Here is a 14,562-nt window from a genome sequence, read left to right as displayed (position 1 = left end):
CAACCAAGAACCACAGCCGCTTCGAGGCGAAGCGGCATAGAGGGGGGTGATGTCAGGGCACAGCCCCTGACTCCACACACCCTCAGGTACCCTTCCCCCATTTTCTCCTATTTTTCCCTTCACTGTTCCACAATCCCGCATGCATGCAGACCCGTGGGAACGTTCTGGGCGAGTTACTCACCCAGAAACCATCACAGCCACAACCGTGGGAACTTTCTGGGCGAGCAGCTCGCCCAGAATCTTCCCACGGGGGGTGCCAATTATGGAAAGTCGGCAAAGAGCCGAAAACTGTATAGTTCCCGACTCCCATTTGTAGCAGCTTCACAGGAGGTTGAGAAGGTTACCCTTCTTCTCAACTCATTTCCTGTGAAGGCCGGGGCTAGCCCCCTCAGTGAGTTCGAAGATCTTGGACTGGGACTAGATTCCCCAGCGACTAGGAGGACCCCCCTGGGGCCGTTGCGGAACAAGGGCCGGGCCCTGACACTCATGAGGACATCTCAGGTTGAATTTCACCATCAAATCTCAACCAATTCCTTCGCAGAAAGGCTCATTCGGTTCGTACAAAAACCCTCTTTCTTTTTCCCTATTACTCCCCTCTATCATTCTTTCTTCCTAATAATGTACAAGGGCAGGAGCCCAATTTTGATGTATTTGCTGCGTAAGGTTCCATGAATTTGAGCACACCCATTATGCACTCCTACATCGCCACTGGTTGTCAAGGAGGGTAGCCTTGCATTTCCACTCGGCCCAGGTAGTCGGCATGGGGTGGAGGCGGTAGATGCTCTCTTGGAGCTGGGAGTTGATCACCTGTTCGAAGTGGTCTACCAGCCCTACATCTCCTAGCCACGAAGCAGGGCCGAGGATCTCGAACTCTTGGATGACCTTGTCCACAGAGTCGGTGCCTTGTTGCAAAGTGGCCAGCTTCTGCCTGGCCATGGCTTCACAGTTTGGGTCTTGGAACATGGCATTGAGTTCCATGTTGAACTCATCCATGGTGAGCCCAGGGGAGCCTGTCATCAGCAGCGCAATGGTATGCTGTGTGGCCCATGCTCCTGCAGTCCCTCCCTTCATGTAAGACAGGATGAAGAGGATCTGGGAGAGGGGGTCAGGGAACTCCACCACCTGAATGTGGAAGTAGATGCCACATTTGGCCTTGAAGTGGTCAAGGTCTTTGGTTGTTCCTGAGAAGGGAGTGGGGGGGCAACTTTGGGCGGTTTGGGTCTGGGGCAGGTGTGGGTGCTGGTGTGGGCACAGCTGGGGGTTGGTTCTGGGCTTGGCTCTCTACAATGGCCTGGAGCTCTTGGAATCAGGACAGCAGCTTGTCGTACTGCTCTTCGGTCACCATAGTGGGGGAGATGGGGGAGGTGGGGGAAATAAGGTTAAAGCCTTCTTCTGCTGTCAGGGACTCCAAAAGCGGCGAGGTCCTGGCACGAGGGACTCGATGGGACAGGTGTTGGCTATGCATAGCGGCAGTCCCATCGTGGGGTGAGCATCCCTGACCACTTAGTCTGAAGTGGGAAGTTGAGAAGAAGGCTGCTTCTTCTGTTCCCACCCCAGGTACTATTATATACATGCAGTTGGGGTCATGTGGGACATCAGCAAACTTGGTAGGGAGCTCTGTGAGCAAATTGAGTCTTTTTGCTGTGCACCCTCTACACATTGGGTGGAGAAAATTAAATGTTTGAATGATTTTGTTCTCCTAAGGATGCAGAAGTGCAAAGATAATATGGATATATGTGTGTGTAAAATGGCCATTGTCATTGCTCTGAAAGCTCTATGAGCTCTATGAGCTCATATACCTTTTGTGTTTACTAAAATCAGCACCTTATTTGTTTATTGCTATTTACAAAATATGAGGAAAACTCTGAAATTCAAAACTCAACCAATTTTGATGATTCTATGTGAATTGGAAAGCACCAAAGTGTGGCAATGTAACCATGCATGTTATGTAGGGTATAAATCAGTTTTAAAAAAGTGTTCCAAATGAAGTAAATTAAAAATACCACCCAATAAAGCAAACAAAAAGCTGATGTATTCTTCAGATATCATCCAATTGACACCAAATTTCCCATGGTCAAAAAGCCATGGTTATTTGGCTCACCAAAACATGGTGGGAGACTTTTCTAACACTGAAACATACATTGCTACATTGCCCCACTTTGGCACTTTCCAATGCACATTGAATTATCAAAAAAGTGATTTAAATTCTTTTCCAATTATTCCTAATTTCCTGAAATATCTCTCCCTAACTTATCCCAAAATTTCTGATTTTCCCCCTAATTTCCCCTGATTTTTTGGACATTCTCCATTTTTAGAAACCCCCCAATTCCCCCTCATTTTCCTCCCATTTTCCCCTTCATCCCCCCCCTCAATTTCCCCCCCAATTCCCTCCACAATTTCCCCCCCATCTGTCAGAGACCAGGTTGAGATGAAGGAGTGTCTCCGTGGTGGAGGGCTTCAGCCTCAGCGACTTGTGCCAGGAGCGCTGTGCCAAGTAACATGTCTGTGCCCTAACTTACTAAACTGGCAACCAGAACTGAAGGGGGATAAACTCTAGTCGATTTTATTACTGAGGTGTAACCTATGTACAAGTTGAGTATATATATAGTTACAATGAGGGCGGGTCCGAGTGGAGCAGAGCTAATGGGGTTAGACATTAGCCGATTGAATATTACCGACGAGTCAGGTTACAGGGTTAATGGAAAGGCAGGCGATAACCCAGAAACAGAAGGGAGGGATAGGCCCGAAGGTGGGCTCTGCAGGGCAAGCGAGTGTATTGCCCAGCGGAGGTGGGAGTGCACTAGCGGACATCGGAGCTGTCTGGAAGCCTTCAGGGTTCTGTACTTAGGGAGGCGTAGGTAATAAATTGAAAGGAGGGGGTGGTGACCATCAAGGGGTACCAAGGGGATTGCGGAATACAGGAGCTCCGAGGTTAGTGAAGAAGGAGCAGAGGTGGAACAGAGGGATCGGAGGGATCGGAAGTCGATGGCCAGGGATGGATATGACACTGTTACAACATCTGTTACATTAATTGTAACATCTTCTCAATGTCACAGCCCCCTCCTGCACCTGACCGCTATAGAATTGGGCCACTTAGACCCCATTTTTATAACAAGGGGACTGATCTGATGGATCTTCAGTGAGTGGATCACAAGGTGGACTTACAGACATGGGTCTGGGGGTTGCCACTGTAACAGGGAAATTCATCCCAACATCACACAGGCTCACAGGGGGGGCAGTAGTCTCATGGCCTCACTGAATAATGGTCCTTAGATGTAGTGTAGTAGGTGTCATGGCTCTATAGTTGTGGCTGTGCAGTCACGGGACTACCCCAACTACACTTGCCACTGTATGTACATGCAAAGGCACTGTTTTGTAGTGCAAGGGTTTATCCCTGCAACACTGCCTCTGTCAGGTGATCCGAATCATCTGACTTGTCACCGGAGTCATCATGTGCCTTGATTTGAAAACAGCACATGGCTGGATCCTCACTTCTTCCTGGAAAATGGGCATGTGGACAATTTCGACTTTGTGAGTCCACTCATCATACACCTTGTACCCCTCTCCCCCAATTTCTGTGCTCCCAAATCCTTCAGCTGGTGAACAAACATGTCAGCACCATACCCTCATGTGCACAACATTCAGCTTCCTTCCGTGAAATTGTTCAAAAGGCATTGTTGCATTCGAGTGAGTGTCAATGGTCTGGTTCATGGTGTAGATGGCTGTGGCAAAAGCATCGGCCCATAGAAAATCTGGAGCCCCAGCATCCTTCAGTAAGGTACATCCTTTGTCCAAGATCTTTCAATTAGCTTGCTCAGCCACTCCATTCTGCTCAGGCATGTGCAGAACTGTCTGCTCCATGTCAATGCCTTTGTCCTTACAATACATCCCCAGGATGGAGTTCAGATATTCCCCCCCCCTATCCATCCTCAAGATCTTGAGGTGGGTCCCATACTGATTTGCAAAGTATGTGTCCATCTTGATGAACCATGCTGTGAAATCTGATTTAAGTGAGCATGAATAGAACCAAGTGAAGTTTGTCTTGTCATCCATGAGCATGCAGAAGTATTGGCTTTTTCCAAGTGACATCACCTCCATTGGCCTTCAGACATCGGAGTGTACTTGCCCCAGCCTCTTGTCAGCTACCTCATGTCCCCTCCCAAAAGGACCTCTCATCATCTTCCCCCTGATGCACGCTTCGCAATCAAAATCCTTTGAGTCATCCCAAACCTTCTTCATTCCCAGAACTGATCCATTCTTTATCATCTCATTCGACGCTGTAACGGGTCTATCCAACTAGACTCGCAACAGGAAGGAGGGGGGATAGAAATCTCACTGAGGTCAGGTAAGAGGTGGGGTATATTGGTCCTCTAGAGTGTGGTGCTAATACTCTCTAGCTACTGTACAGCGGGTCACGGAAGAGTCCGATAGATAAATAAGGAAAGAGTATCACATGACAATAAGAAAACGGAAACATCTGGCTCTAGACACCGGAAATGAAATCAGAAAAATTAGGAAAAATAGGAAATATGTGTGAGTGTGAGTGGACATGGGTTACATGTGATGGATGTGAGGTGCTTGCTGAGGGTAGTAGAATCATGGGATTTGGCTCGTTTAGGGTGCACCGGCAAATCCCCGTTACAACGCATCCTTACCAGGGTGGGCTAGACATTTGTGGAGAAAGTCGAAGGAGGGGATGGAGGCTTCCACAGCCAGGTTCACTCTCCCAGTCTTGGTAGATGTTGGCTGTGAGGATGGGTGATTCAGGTAGAACATGGGTGCGAACTCCTTTTGTGACTCAGCAACTAGTTTCCCATCTGCTCCCTTGATTCTGCAGACATCATCAGAACCAAATGTAATCTGGATTCCTTGGCGAATCAGGATCCTGCAAGACAAGAGACCATACTTGAGGCTGGGTATGCACTGTACATTCTGGATCTGACAGGTGACACGTTTCCCTCTAGTGACACAGCCGATCAAGACAGTTCCTTCACCCAAGGAGGGGATGTGACTATCATTTCCAAGAGCGATTTGGCATGGGGGGTCAAAGGGTGTGTATTCTATGAAGTCATCCTTGTTTGGACAGAAATGGCTACTGCACCCTGAGTCCATGATCCAGGGCTTTGGTGCATCAGTAATTGATGCAGCATTCGCAATGATTTCTGCACACAGAGCCTTTGCCTCCTCAGTTGCATTTGCATTCTCCTTCTCAGCAGCTTTCTTCTGCTGATATGCTTCTTTTTTGGCTTCCATCGCTGTGCATTTTGTTCAGAGATGTGTCACAACCCGGTGTTCCCTGGAATCAGACGACCTCCTCCCTGACCTTTTCCCACACCCAAACACCCCCTGCACACTGTAAGCATGCTGGGGATGTAACCCAGCAGCAAACAAGAAAAGAAAATCTTACTACCAGTAAGGCTGCACATGGTCCCAGTGCAAGTGCACAATACTAATAAATTCTTTTAAAACTCAGAACTCACCCTGGTCCTTCTTGGACAGTCATCAGGGAGTCAAACTAAGCTCTTTAAATGTGTGGAAGGGTCGCTCAACACCACAGTCTTTGTAGCACAGATGAGGGGTCCAACAACTGTAACTACAATGCAAACTGGGTGTATATATAGAAAAAAGGAGAAATCAGAACAAAAAACAAGGAGAATAGCCGATGGATGGTGGCAATGGAAACAAGAAGAATGTTGAGAACTCGGCTAAGAAACAATAAGGCAAAAAAATGTCCACAAGGTAACAATAAAATCAATAATTGAGGCCCATAAGGTCAATATCAACCATCAATCTCGCTTCTCCACCGCATATCCGTCATCCTAACTCCCGTCCCGTCATCCCATCCTCTTTTCCTAATCCGTCGCTGTCCATCGAGCTCAAAATCGTGTAAATTGGTGGAGAATTGGTGGAGATATGGGGAAATGGTGGATAACCATGGATTTTGGGGAAGTGGCAATATGGGTCTTGAGAAAGAAAGCATGGAAAAAATTGGAAAAAATGTGGAAATGTGCCGTGGGGATTGTAAATGTTTTGGAGGCTTGAGGGTGCTTGTTGGAGCCTCGAAAAACGTGGTTCTGGCCTTGTTTGTATGGTACTTGCTGTGCCCTCCTACAACGCTCCACTCGCCGCCCATCGCCATCTAACCACTCCCTGCCACTTCTCCACGACCCCTCTCCTAATTGTCGTTGAACAACCTAGTGGTGCAGAGCACCGCAACCTTTGGTCCCATGTTTCGCTGCACCCTGTTATCTTGTGGTGAAGGCCATGTTTGACCTTCGCTGTCTTAAACACATGCTTCTTGTTTGTTTTCCTTTTTCTTTTCTCTGCCTGCAATCTCCACCAGATCTGGCGACTTATTCTCTATTCAGTTCCCTAGCGCTTATATACAGCTTGTAACTATTGCTTGTACAGTAGTTCGAAATCAACTAGAATGTCCCCCTAAGCTTACCTCTGTTCCCTGTAAGACCTCTGCCTTCTGAAATATCGGGACCACATCAAGAACGAGGTGCAACACTCCCCCCTGACTCATTGAAGCTGAAATCCCAGCCTGCTCGCCTAAGTAGCCTCGACCTCGAGATCGGTGGGGTTAGTCGTGAGTAGGATGCCTGTATCACTAGCGGCCAATGTTCGGTCACCTATGGCTATCTTCAGCAAAGCTTCACACAGTTCTGACAAGATGACCCATCTTTCCACACTTCCAACATGTTTGGCACATTACCCAAGTAGGATCATTCCTCCTTCCCTTCATGGTTTCTTCTGCAGCATGTTAGAATGGGCGGATTTGGATGACTCCGGAGTGGAATCGGAGACTTAGCGTGGAAGGACCTCAGCCTCAGCGACTCAAGCGGAGCGCTGTGCCATTGCTGGCTGTCCTGGGGGTCCCTAATTTCGGATCTAGCAGAGGGAAAGTCTCTTGGGGGAATTCAGGTTGATTTCAGACTGAGGTTACAAGTTACTATGTACATTGTATATAAGGAGGGGTCCGGAATCAAAAGGAGCGAGGGTACTCCGAAAGGAGACAAAGGGAGCTGAAAGGAGGGTCAACACCGAGGGTCAAGGGTTTGACTCAATGGTGTTTCCCAAAGGAGGAATGAAGGGCCAAGGCCCAAGGAGGAAGGAAGGAGGTTGGGAGTGGGGAATGGCCAGCTGACTGAATAGAAAGGAAGCAGCAGCCCAAATAGGAATGAGGGAGTATAGCGGAATTGAATGGAGCAATGCAATAGTTGCAAGGTCCGATGTAAGTCCAGAAAGTCTGAACTCGGAAGTTAAACTCCGGAATATTGGCAAATGTAATTAAATGGAATGAGCTAACCAATACAATGGGTATAAGCGGAGGTGGGGTCAAAGTCCGAGGTCGGAGCTAAGACCGGAGGTTCCGGAGACAGAGATGTGAACAGGATTCCAGAGCGGAGGTCCGGAGTCAGGAGCATAGGTGTTGCATACTCGTCTGGAAGGTGTCGAGGTTGGGGTCGGACCCGGAATGTTCTGGAGTCAGACCAAAGGTGGTGTTGGAGCCGGAGGTGGGACAACCTCTTGGGAGTCAGCAAGGAGAAGGTGATGGAAGGGAAGTAGGGCTCCGGAATCAGTTTCGGAGTTCCGGGAGCCCGGAGTGGAGGTCGGGATTGCATGGATATGACATGGCCTAAAGGAACACAGCCCTGTCCAGGGCACACTGCTGTGGGTAAGAAGGTGAGAAGGAAGCTAACTTCTCACCTTCCCACAGTGGCCCAATATAATCGAAAACTTCCGGAGATATCCAGAAGTCACATGAGGCCCGAGACCCGGGGCCTGGGGCATCTGGCCATGGAGTGTCTGGCACAGGGCATGTGCAGGGGGTGCAACAGCTGGGTGTGCATGCAGATGTGGGTGTGAGTCCAGGTGCGAGTCCAGGTGTGGGCTAGGTCAGGGTGTATGCCCTGACAGTTGATTAGTGATGTATTGGCTCTCAGTGCAAGTCCTGTCCTTATATACATCTATTGTTATGTAAGGAATGCCCCGCTATAAACAACATACAACACATGTAATTACATGTATAAATGATGTGGGGTATGATGAATGGAGTTTCACTCCTTTCCTCTACCTCATTGAAATATAGCTCTATTCAAGCTCATATCTTTGATGGACTTGAGGAGTGAGGAGATACAAGGTCAGCACCTACACTGACCTTACATGTTAGTTCTATGCCACTGAAGTGAAATGTGAGCAGTAGTGAAAACAAAGGCCCAAAGCAACATTGTGTTCACCATCAATTGCCCCAAAAGCACCTCCTTCCCAAAGCTCTCAAAGCATGAATGTACAGTCTGGGGACTGCCAGTGGCATTGGGCTGTAACTTCCAACAATAGGTGGCCAGGTATATTGACAGGTATATTGACCAGCCTAGTCACCTAGATCTCACCCCCCTAAGTAGCCGTGTGAGAGCATGGTACTTTTGGGTGCCTAACAGGTCTCTAGACCATAAAATGTTTTAAAATATTTTAGAAGGGGACCAGAAGCGTCCAAAATGTCCAAAAAATGTTTCAGAAACATTTTAAAATTGTGGACTGAATTGGTCTATCTGAATATCAATGGAGACATCCTGGAAATGTTTTGAAAACGTTAACTGAATTGTCAACATTGGACCATCATGTACAACTTATCTTATCACCTGCAAAGTTCATGGATGCCCTTCTTGTTCATGGTGGGCAGTGAGTAGTACAGCAAAGGCACAGGCACTGTTTGGCATGAGTGAGCCCAGGCATTATAATTGGTAATATATTCAGGTGGTAAGTACAGGATGGAAAGCAATAAGGAATGGATGAGTGAAAGCAACGAGAATGAAGATGATGAAAGCAACATGTACACATATTCTTACATGGCTTAACAACAATTAGGAGAGCTAGGCCCCACTTCCGTAAATATTGAATGTTACCATCCACTTCCCAGTCTTTGTGTAGGACAGCGTTTCATACCTGTCTTGCATGACTGCCTTTCCATGGGCTCATGAGTCCAGTGAGGCCCAAATAGCCCTAACAATGGCATGCAAGGGGGATTCCACCTCCATGTTGGTTGGCCATATCTTAAATTCACCAAAATATGGCCTTGGAGTGTCCCTGGCTTTGTGTACGGCGACCCAGGCCAGCACAATAAGTGAAAAATGCTGCACAATTCGAGACGAGGAGTGACTCAGGGTGTCTTTGATCATGTCCATCTCAAAAGATAATCACACCATGTTCCACAAGGGAGGTGGTTCAGCTGAGGCCCCCTTCAAAGGGGGAAAACGCATATAGTCAAGGAGTACAGTTCTCTGTCACGACCGACAAATCCTGGGGCTCCATCAGCAGTGAACCAATGCTGATAGGCGAATCTGCTGACCCGAAACCCATCCTAACCAGCCCCCAACCCGATGTCTGGCCCCCCCTGTGCTGGCAGGAGGTGTTGTTTGATCGATTTGTACAACTACCAGTCACATAGACTGGGGAGTGAGCTGGCTTGCTGCTATATCGCAAGCTGGACGTTTCGTGGCTGATGCGAGACGATTCCGTAGATGTGGACGATTTTTCCACATTTTTTGGAACTCCAAACGGCTCCCTGCGCAAGCAGGAATGGTCATTTGGTTGTTCATGACAACTCCCAGTCGTATAGACTGGGGAGTGAACCAGATTGCTGCTATATTGCAATCTGGACGTCTTGTGGTTAATGCGAGACGATGCTGGAGATGTGGAAGATTTTCCCACATTTTTTGGAATCAAAAACAGCTCCCTGTGCCAGTGGGAGTGATCGTTTGATGGTTTTGTGTAACTCCCAGTCAAATAGACTTGGGAGTGAACTGGCTTGCTGCAATATTGCAAGCTGGATGTCGTGCGGGTGACGCGAGACAAATCTGAGGATGTGGACGATTTTTCCACATTTTTTGGAGCTCCAAACGGCTCTCTGTGCCAGCAGGAGCAATCGTTTGGTTCCTTCTGATGCCTTCCCATCACATAAAATGGGAGGAGTAATGCTCTAAGGCCCGGGTGGAAGAGCCTGGGCATAAATGATGACGTGGCAGGTTTTGCCACGTAAGTTTGGCTTGGATTTGGCTCCCTGTGCAACTGGGAGGCATCACACGAAGCCTTTGTACCCAACTGAGTTGGGTGAAGTGCAGGAGAAGTCATCTCCTTGCGAAAGCAAGGGTCTTCTGATGACTGAATTTGTGCACCCTCGTGAAAGTGAGGTTCTCCTGCTACAGGTGACAGCTTTGCCTGGCACATAAGGGGTTGTGCTGGCATTACTTTCACCTGTTTCCCAGTCTTATTGACTGTGGGTTTTGTCCCCTTGCTAGTTGCAAGGGTCTTTTGCTTGCTGGACTGGCAAGTGGAATTTGATGAAAAATGAACACTCACTTGTTTTCCACATAAAATTGTGGTTCCTAGCAATGCCAGGGATCAGTGTGATGTCAAACAAAAAGTACTCAAAAAAGTGTAAGGTGGGTGTCCTAGAACCCAGCTGTGAGTATCAAATATGTATGATTCACAGTGGGTAGGACGATAGTGACCTCCCTGGGTCACGTGACCCCCTACATACATGGACCGTGACCTGACACCTTTCCACCCCACCCTTCTTCTTTCCCTTTGGTGAGGGAGCAGCTGGAGAGTGGCGACCACCCTTGACTGTGGTCCAGCCTTCCTTCCCCACTTGCAGCGTCGCAAATGCAACACAAGGGGGGAGAATGTCAGGGCAATAGCCCCGAACCCTGAGCCACCATCAATAATGTTGGCAATGCGATTATGAGGGTCGATACAACACCCAATGTTTCTGGGAATCGTAACTCTGTCTGAATCCAAACTAGATCCAGAGGCCAGCAGCTGAGCATGATGAACAGCTCTGAGCAGATTTCAGGAGGCATATAGGGGTGACCACTGAGAAAAAAATTCCATGAGAAAATCTTCCGTGAAGTAGGACTAGAATCCCATTGAGAAGCAGGATTTTGTCCAAATTTGTCATGTTAGAGAAATCCCGCTGTCTTACATGATTGTGACCAGAATCATGTCGAAAAGTCCTGCTACATAATGGGGAATAGTCGGTTTATCCTACAATTATTCATGATGTTATTGTAGGGAGTCATGCTCAAAAAAAGGTCAAATCCTGTCTACTGATTGCTTATGTCTGACTGGACGAAGGATTATATTGAGCTATCAACATGATGGTATGACAACATGACTAGAGCACAGCAAATGAGCAACAAATGAGATGACAATCGAAAGGGAGAAGGTATGAAGTTGTAGTGGTGTCAGGAACTCGAGCAGCGGAAAATTTTCAAAGTGAATAGCAGAGAGTTAAGAGCAAATCGAGTAAGAGATTGTTGGGAGTGTGGTAATCGGTGCGACATAAGGTTAGTAGCTAGCAATGTTACCCGTGAGAGAAGCACACAACCACAACAAAATGCTAAGCGCCCACCTATATAGGGTAAAAATGTACCTAGTAATGGGTGACAATCTTGTGGTTTCTTGCCGATGGCCTACTAGCGGCAACAGGTTTTGAGGTTGAAACGATAGTTTGATGGTATCCAACTTGAAGATCTTCAGAAACGACAGATAGGGAGAGTAAATGAACCTACCATCTACATGCCCATTCCTATCAGCGCAACTAGTCTGTGGGGATTGATCCATCCTCTCACTGACGCTGACCCTGCGACAAAGGGGTCGGGCTAGCTTGGGATTATGGCAGTGGACCAGCTTAATGTGGAATGGCACTTACGTTTGGGTCTTGGGATGGCTCCACATATTTCCTCCGTTGTGCTAACCAGGCTTGCAAAGAGACCAATGATAACTTACCTTGTTTTCCTTTCACATCCGACCTCTGATTGGTGCTCTTGGGTGTAGCTTGGTGATCTTCACCCTGAGCCTGTTTTCAGCGCTTCCCTTTGTTGCAATTGAGGAAATTGGGACCTACGTCACTTCGTTCATTCTCATCTTCACCACAGTCAGAACCCTTGCCGCTATCTTCCATATCTTTGTCATTAATTTCATCACTATCTTCATCAGTGTCATTGATGATGTGCCGTCGTGGCACAACTCCTATTATGATAATGTTAATCTGAATAAACAGGGGCCAGGAACTTACTCTTCCTTTGCACACGTCCCAGCGCCCTACTGCATCCATCATCATCATGACTCCCTTCACTGGTACTGGGCATGTTGTGCTGAGCAGGTCCGTGTGACTGGGTCCCGTTGGTATTCGCTGCAGCACCATGATTAAGTGCATCTCACATCCAACATGCTGAATCAGATGCGTAACTATGAGGAAAAGTGGATGATGACTTACCCTTTACAGATTCACCTTCCGAGGAGATTTTTGGGAATAGATTGGTGGAAAAAGTATACATGTTACATACCATATTTACCCCCCTTTTCCGTCTCCTGAGAACAGTCTTCCTATTCTCAATCGTTGTCCTGATTAGTGGATCAAGGGGCCACACATCTTCATAGTCACATTCAAGCCATGGAAATTCTTTCGTCACCTAAGTTGTAAAATGCAGTATCAGGATTGCAATGTAGCAATGACTAGGATACTTACATCGATTGCTATTGCGCCCAGGCACTGAAAGCCAATTTTGTTATACCTTGTTTCCCCATCTAGGAAAGCTTTTCCGAGGTGGGTACGGACTGCGGTACGAACGGATTCCTGAAGCTGAAGTCTTAAGTATTCAATAATTTGATGATATGAGAGAGCTTACATGCAATAGAGTCATCATATGCTTGTCTATCTGCATTTCCTTAGCAAGGGAATACCCTCCATTTGAACGATCAGGTCGGCCATGCGGCATTGGAATCTGGCCCTGGACGCGTTTTTTTCGTGCTGTATGACTCGAGTCAGCTTTTGAAGACAAATAAATTGTTTAAATGGCTCCTTACATGCGTTATCTTCTGCTAGGAGCTCTACCGACATGAAGATGCCATAGCATAGCACGAGCCTGAACCAGACACAGCACGGGGCACAGAGAAAGGGCACACCTTCACGCTCTGCCTCCAGCCTCCTCTGCTCTTGATCAATCTGGGAGATGGTTCGCTTCTGGGTAGGGTGAGGCATAGTTTGTGAGTTGTGTAGGAGATGTAAGTCACGGAGTGTGAGATAGAAATACGAGAGTCAACATAAACAATGCCAAACATATTCACACAACGCGTCCAAGTGCTATTTGCCCAACTCATTGCTCTTCCCTCAGTTGTGACATTTTAACCACTATTGGGTCTCTGTTACTCTACATCTGGTGTTTTCATCTGGTACTGCATCCAAACTAAGGACTCCATCACCCCTATGGACCACGGCCACTCTGGTGCGCCACCCTGGAGAATTTGCAGGCACTCACTTAGTACAGCTCGTAGACAGCGCAAGTGGGAGAGAGCACGTCTTTTGGGACGCCATGCTATGGTGCAGTCCCAGGAGCCTACAGGAAATCTTGGCACTTGGGAAGGAGCCGCTGCTGTTCCTTCAGATGAAATTGAGAGTAACCAAGGGGACAGCGCGATGAATGAAGATGGGATGGGAAACCAACTGGATGCTGTCTCACCTACTGGGACCCGGGATTTTGGGAATATGTGAGTGATATACTCCATCTGACAGTTCATTGCCTCTAACTCACCTATCAGTGACAACGCCACTTCCGATGACCTAGGAGGCCAAGATCTTTCTGACTCAGATGGATTCGAAGATGTCAGCCCAAGTATTCTCCATGATTGGGTGGAGGCCATTTCTAGATACAAGGCCGATGCTGAACTCTGTTGCCACAATGACTTCTGTGTGTATCAAGCAGATATCTCCCTTATGTTATTTACCGATGAACACAATTACAGACCACCTACCATTATCTGAAATTGACCATATCCACCTGAAGATGTTTGATGTATTGCTGCGAGGCGATCTTTCCAACACAACCTACAATCTCATCCGATCTCGCTTCAAGAGTGAACTCAACCTTGCCTCCTTATACAAGCTCCATTCCTACGTGTCAAGGCTTTCTCATGTCATAGAATACACCTATGACTGCTGTGTTAACAGCTGCTGCTGTTTTATCGCTGAATTTGAGAATCTCCATTCATGTCCATACTGTCAACATCCTTGCTTCAAATCTAATGGCACTGCATTTCAAACATTCCACTACCTTCCTGTTGGTCCACGAATTAAATCGCTTTATCTCAACAACCACTTCTCCAAGATTCTCCGATATCGTGGTGAACTCAAACTTGACAGTGCCACCACCAGCGATGTCTTTGATGGAGATCACTACCGCTTCCTGCTTAGTCGGCTCATACGAATAGATGGGAAGCCCCTTGGCCATGTTTTCTTTAGTGACACACGCGATGTTGCCTTAGGAATTATGGCTGATGGATTCCAGATCTTTAAGCGCTCGCGCAACAGTGGTGCTGTATGTTGGCCAATAATCGCGATTAACCTCAACCTCCCCCCAGAGGAGCGTACGAAACTCTCAAATGTCATCCCAGTGGCAGTTGTTCCAGGTCCTAATGCACCAAAGGATTTTAATTCCTTTCTCCAGCCTTTTGTTGATGAATGCAAATTACTTGCACAGGGTGACTGAGCTTTTGACT

General features: G+C 47.5%; 1 protein-coding gene across 1 annotated transcript; it reads right to left on the bottom strand.

The window, feature by feature from the left end:
* Positions 1-11,437: 11,437 nt before the first annotated feature.
* Positions 11,438-13,048, bottom strand: EI90DRAFT_3132445 (uncharacterized protein; the record flags this gene model as incomplete). The annotated part of the gene is made up of 9 exons (XM_039064477.1): positions 11,438-11,538; positions 11,794-11,857; positions 11,912-12,036; positions 12,083-12,223; positions 12,284-12,479; positions 12,536-12,649; positions 12,696-12,817; positions 12,874-12,897; positions 12,973-13,048. 9 exons carry the CDS (start codon positions 13,046-13,048, stop codon positions 11,438-11,440), a joined length of 963 nt encoding a protein of 320 aa, XP_038910123.1.
* Positions 13,049-14,562: the final 1,514 nt, after the last annotated feature.

The sequence above is a fragment of the Cantharellus anzutake genome (genome assembly GCF_015039405.1).
Source record: "Cantharellus anzutake strain C23 chromosome Unknown EI90scaffold_88, whole genome shotgun sequence".
Taxonomy (NCBI): domain Eukaryota; kingdom Fungi; phylum Basidiomycota; class Agaricomycetes; order Cantharellales; family Hydnaceae; genus Cantharellus; species Cantharellus anzutake.
The sequence above is the reverse complement of the archived record's forward strand: the minus strand, read 5'-3'. Positions and strand labels throughout refer to the sequence as shown.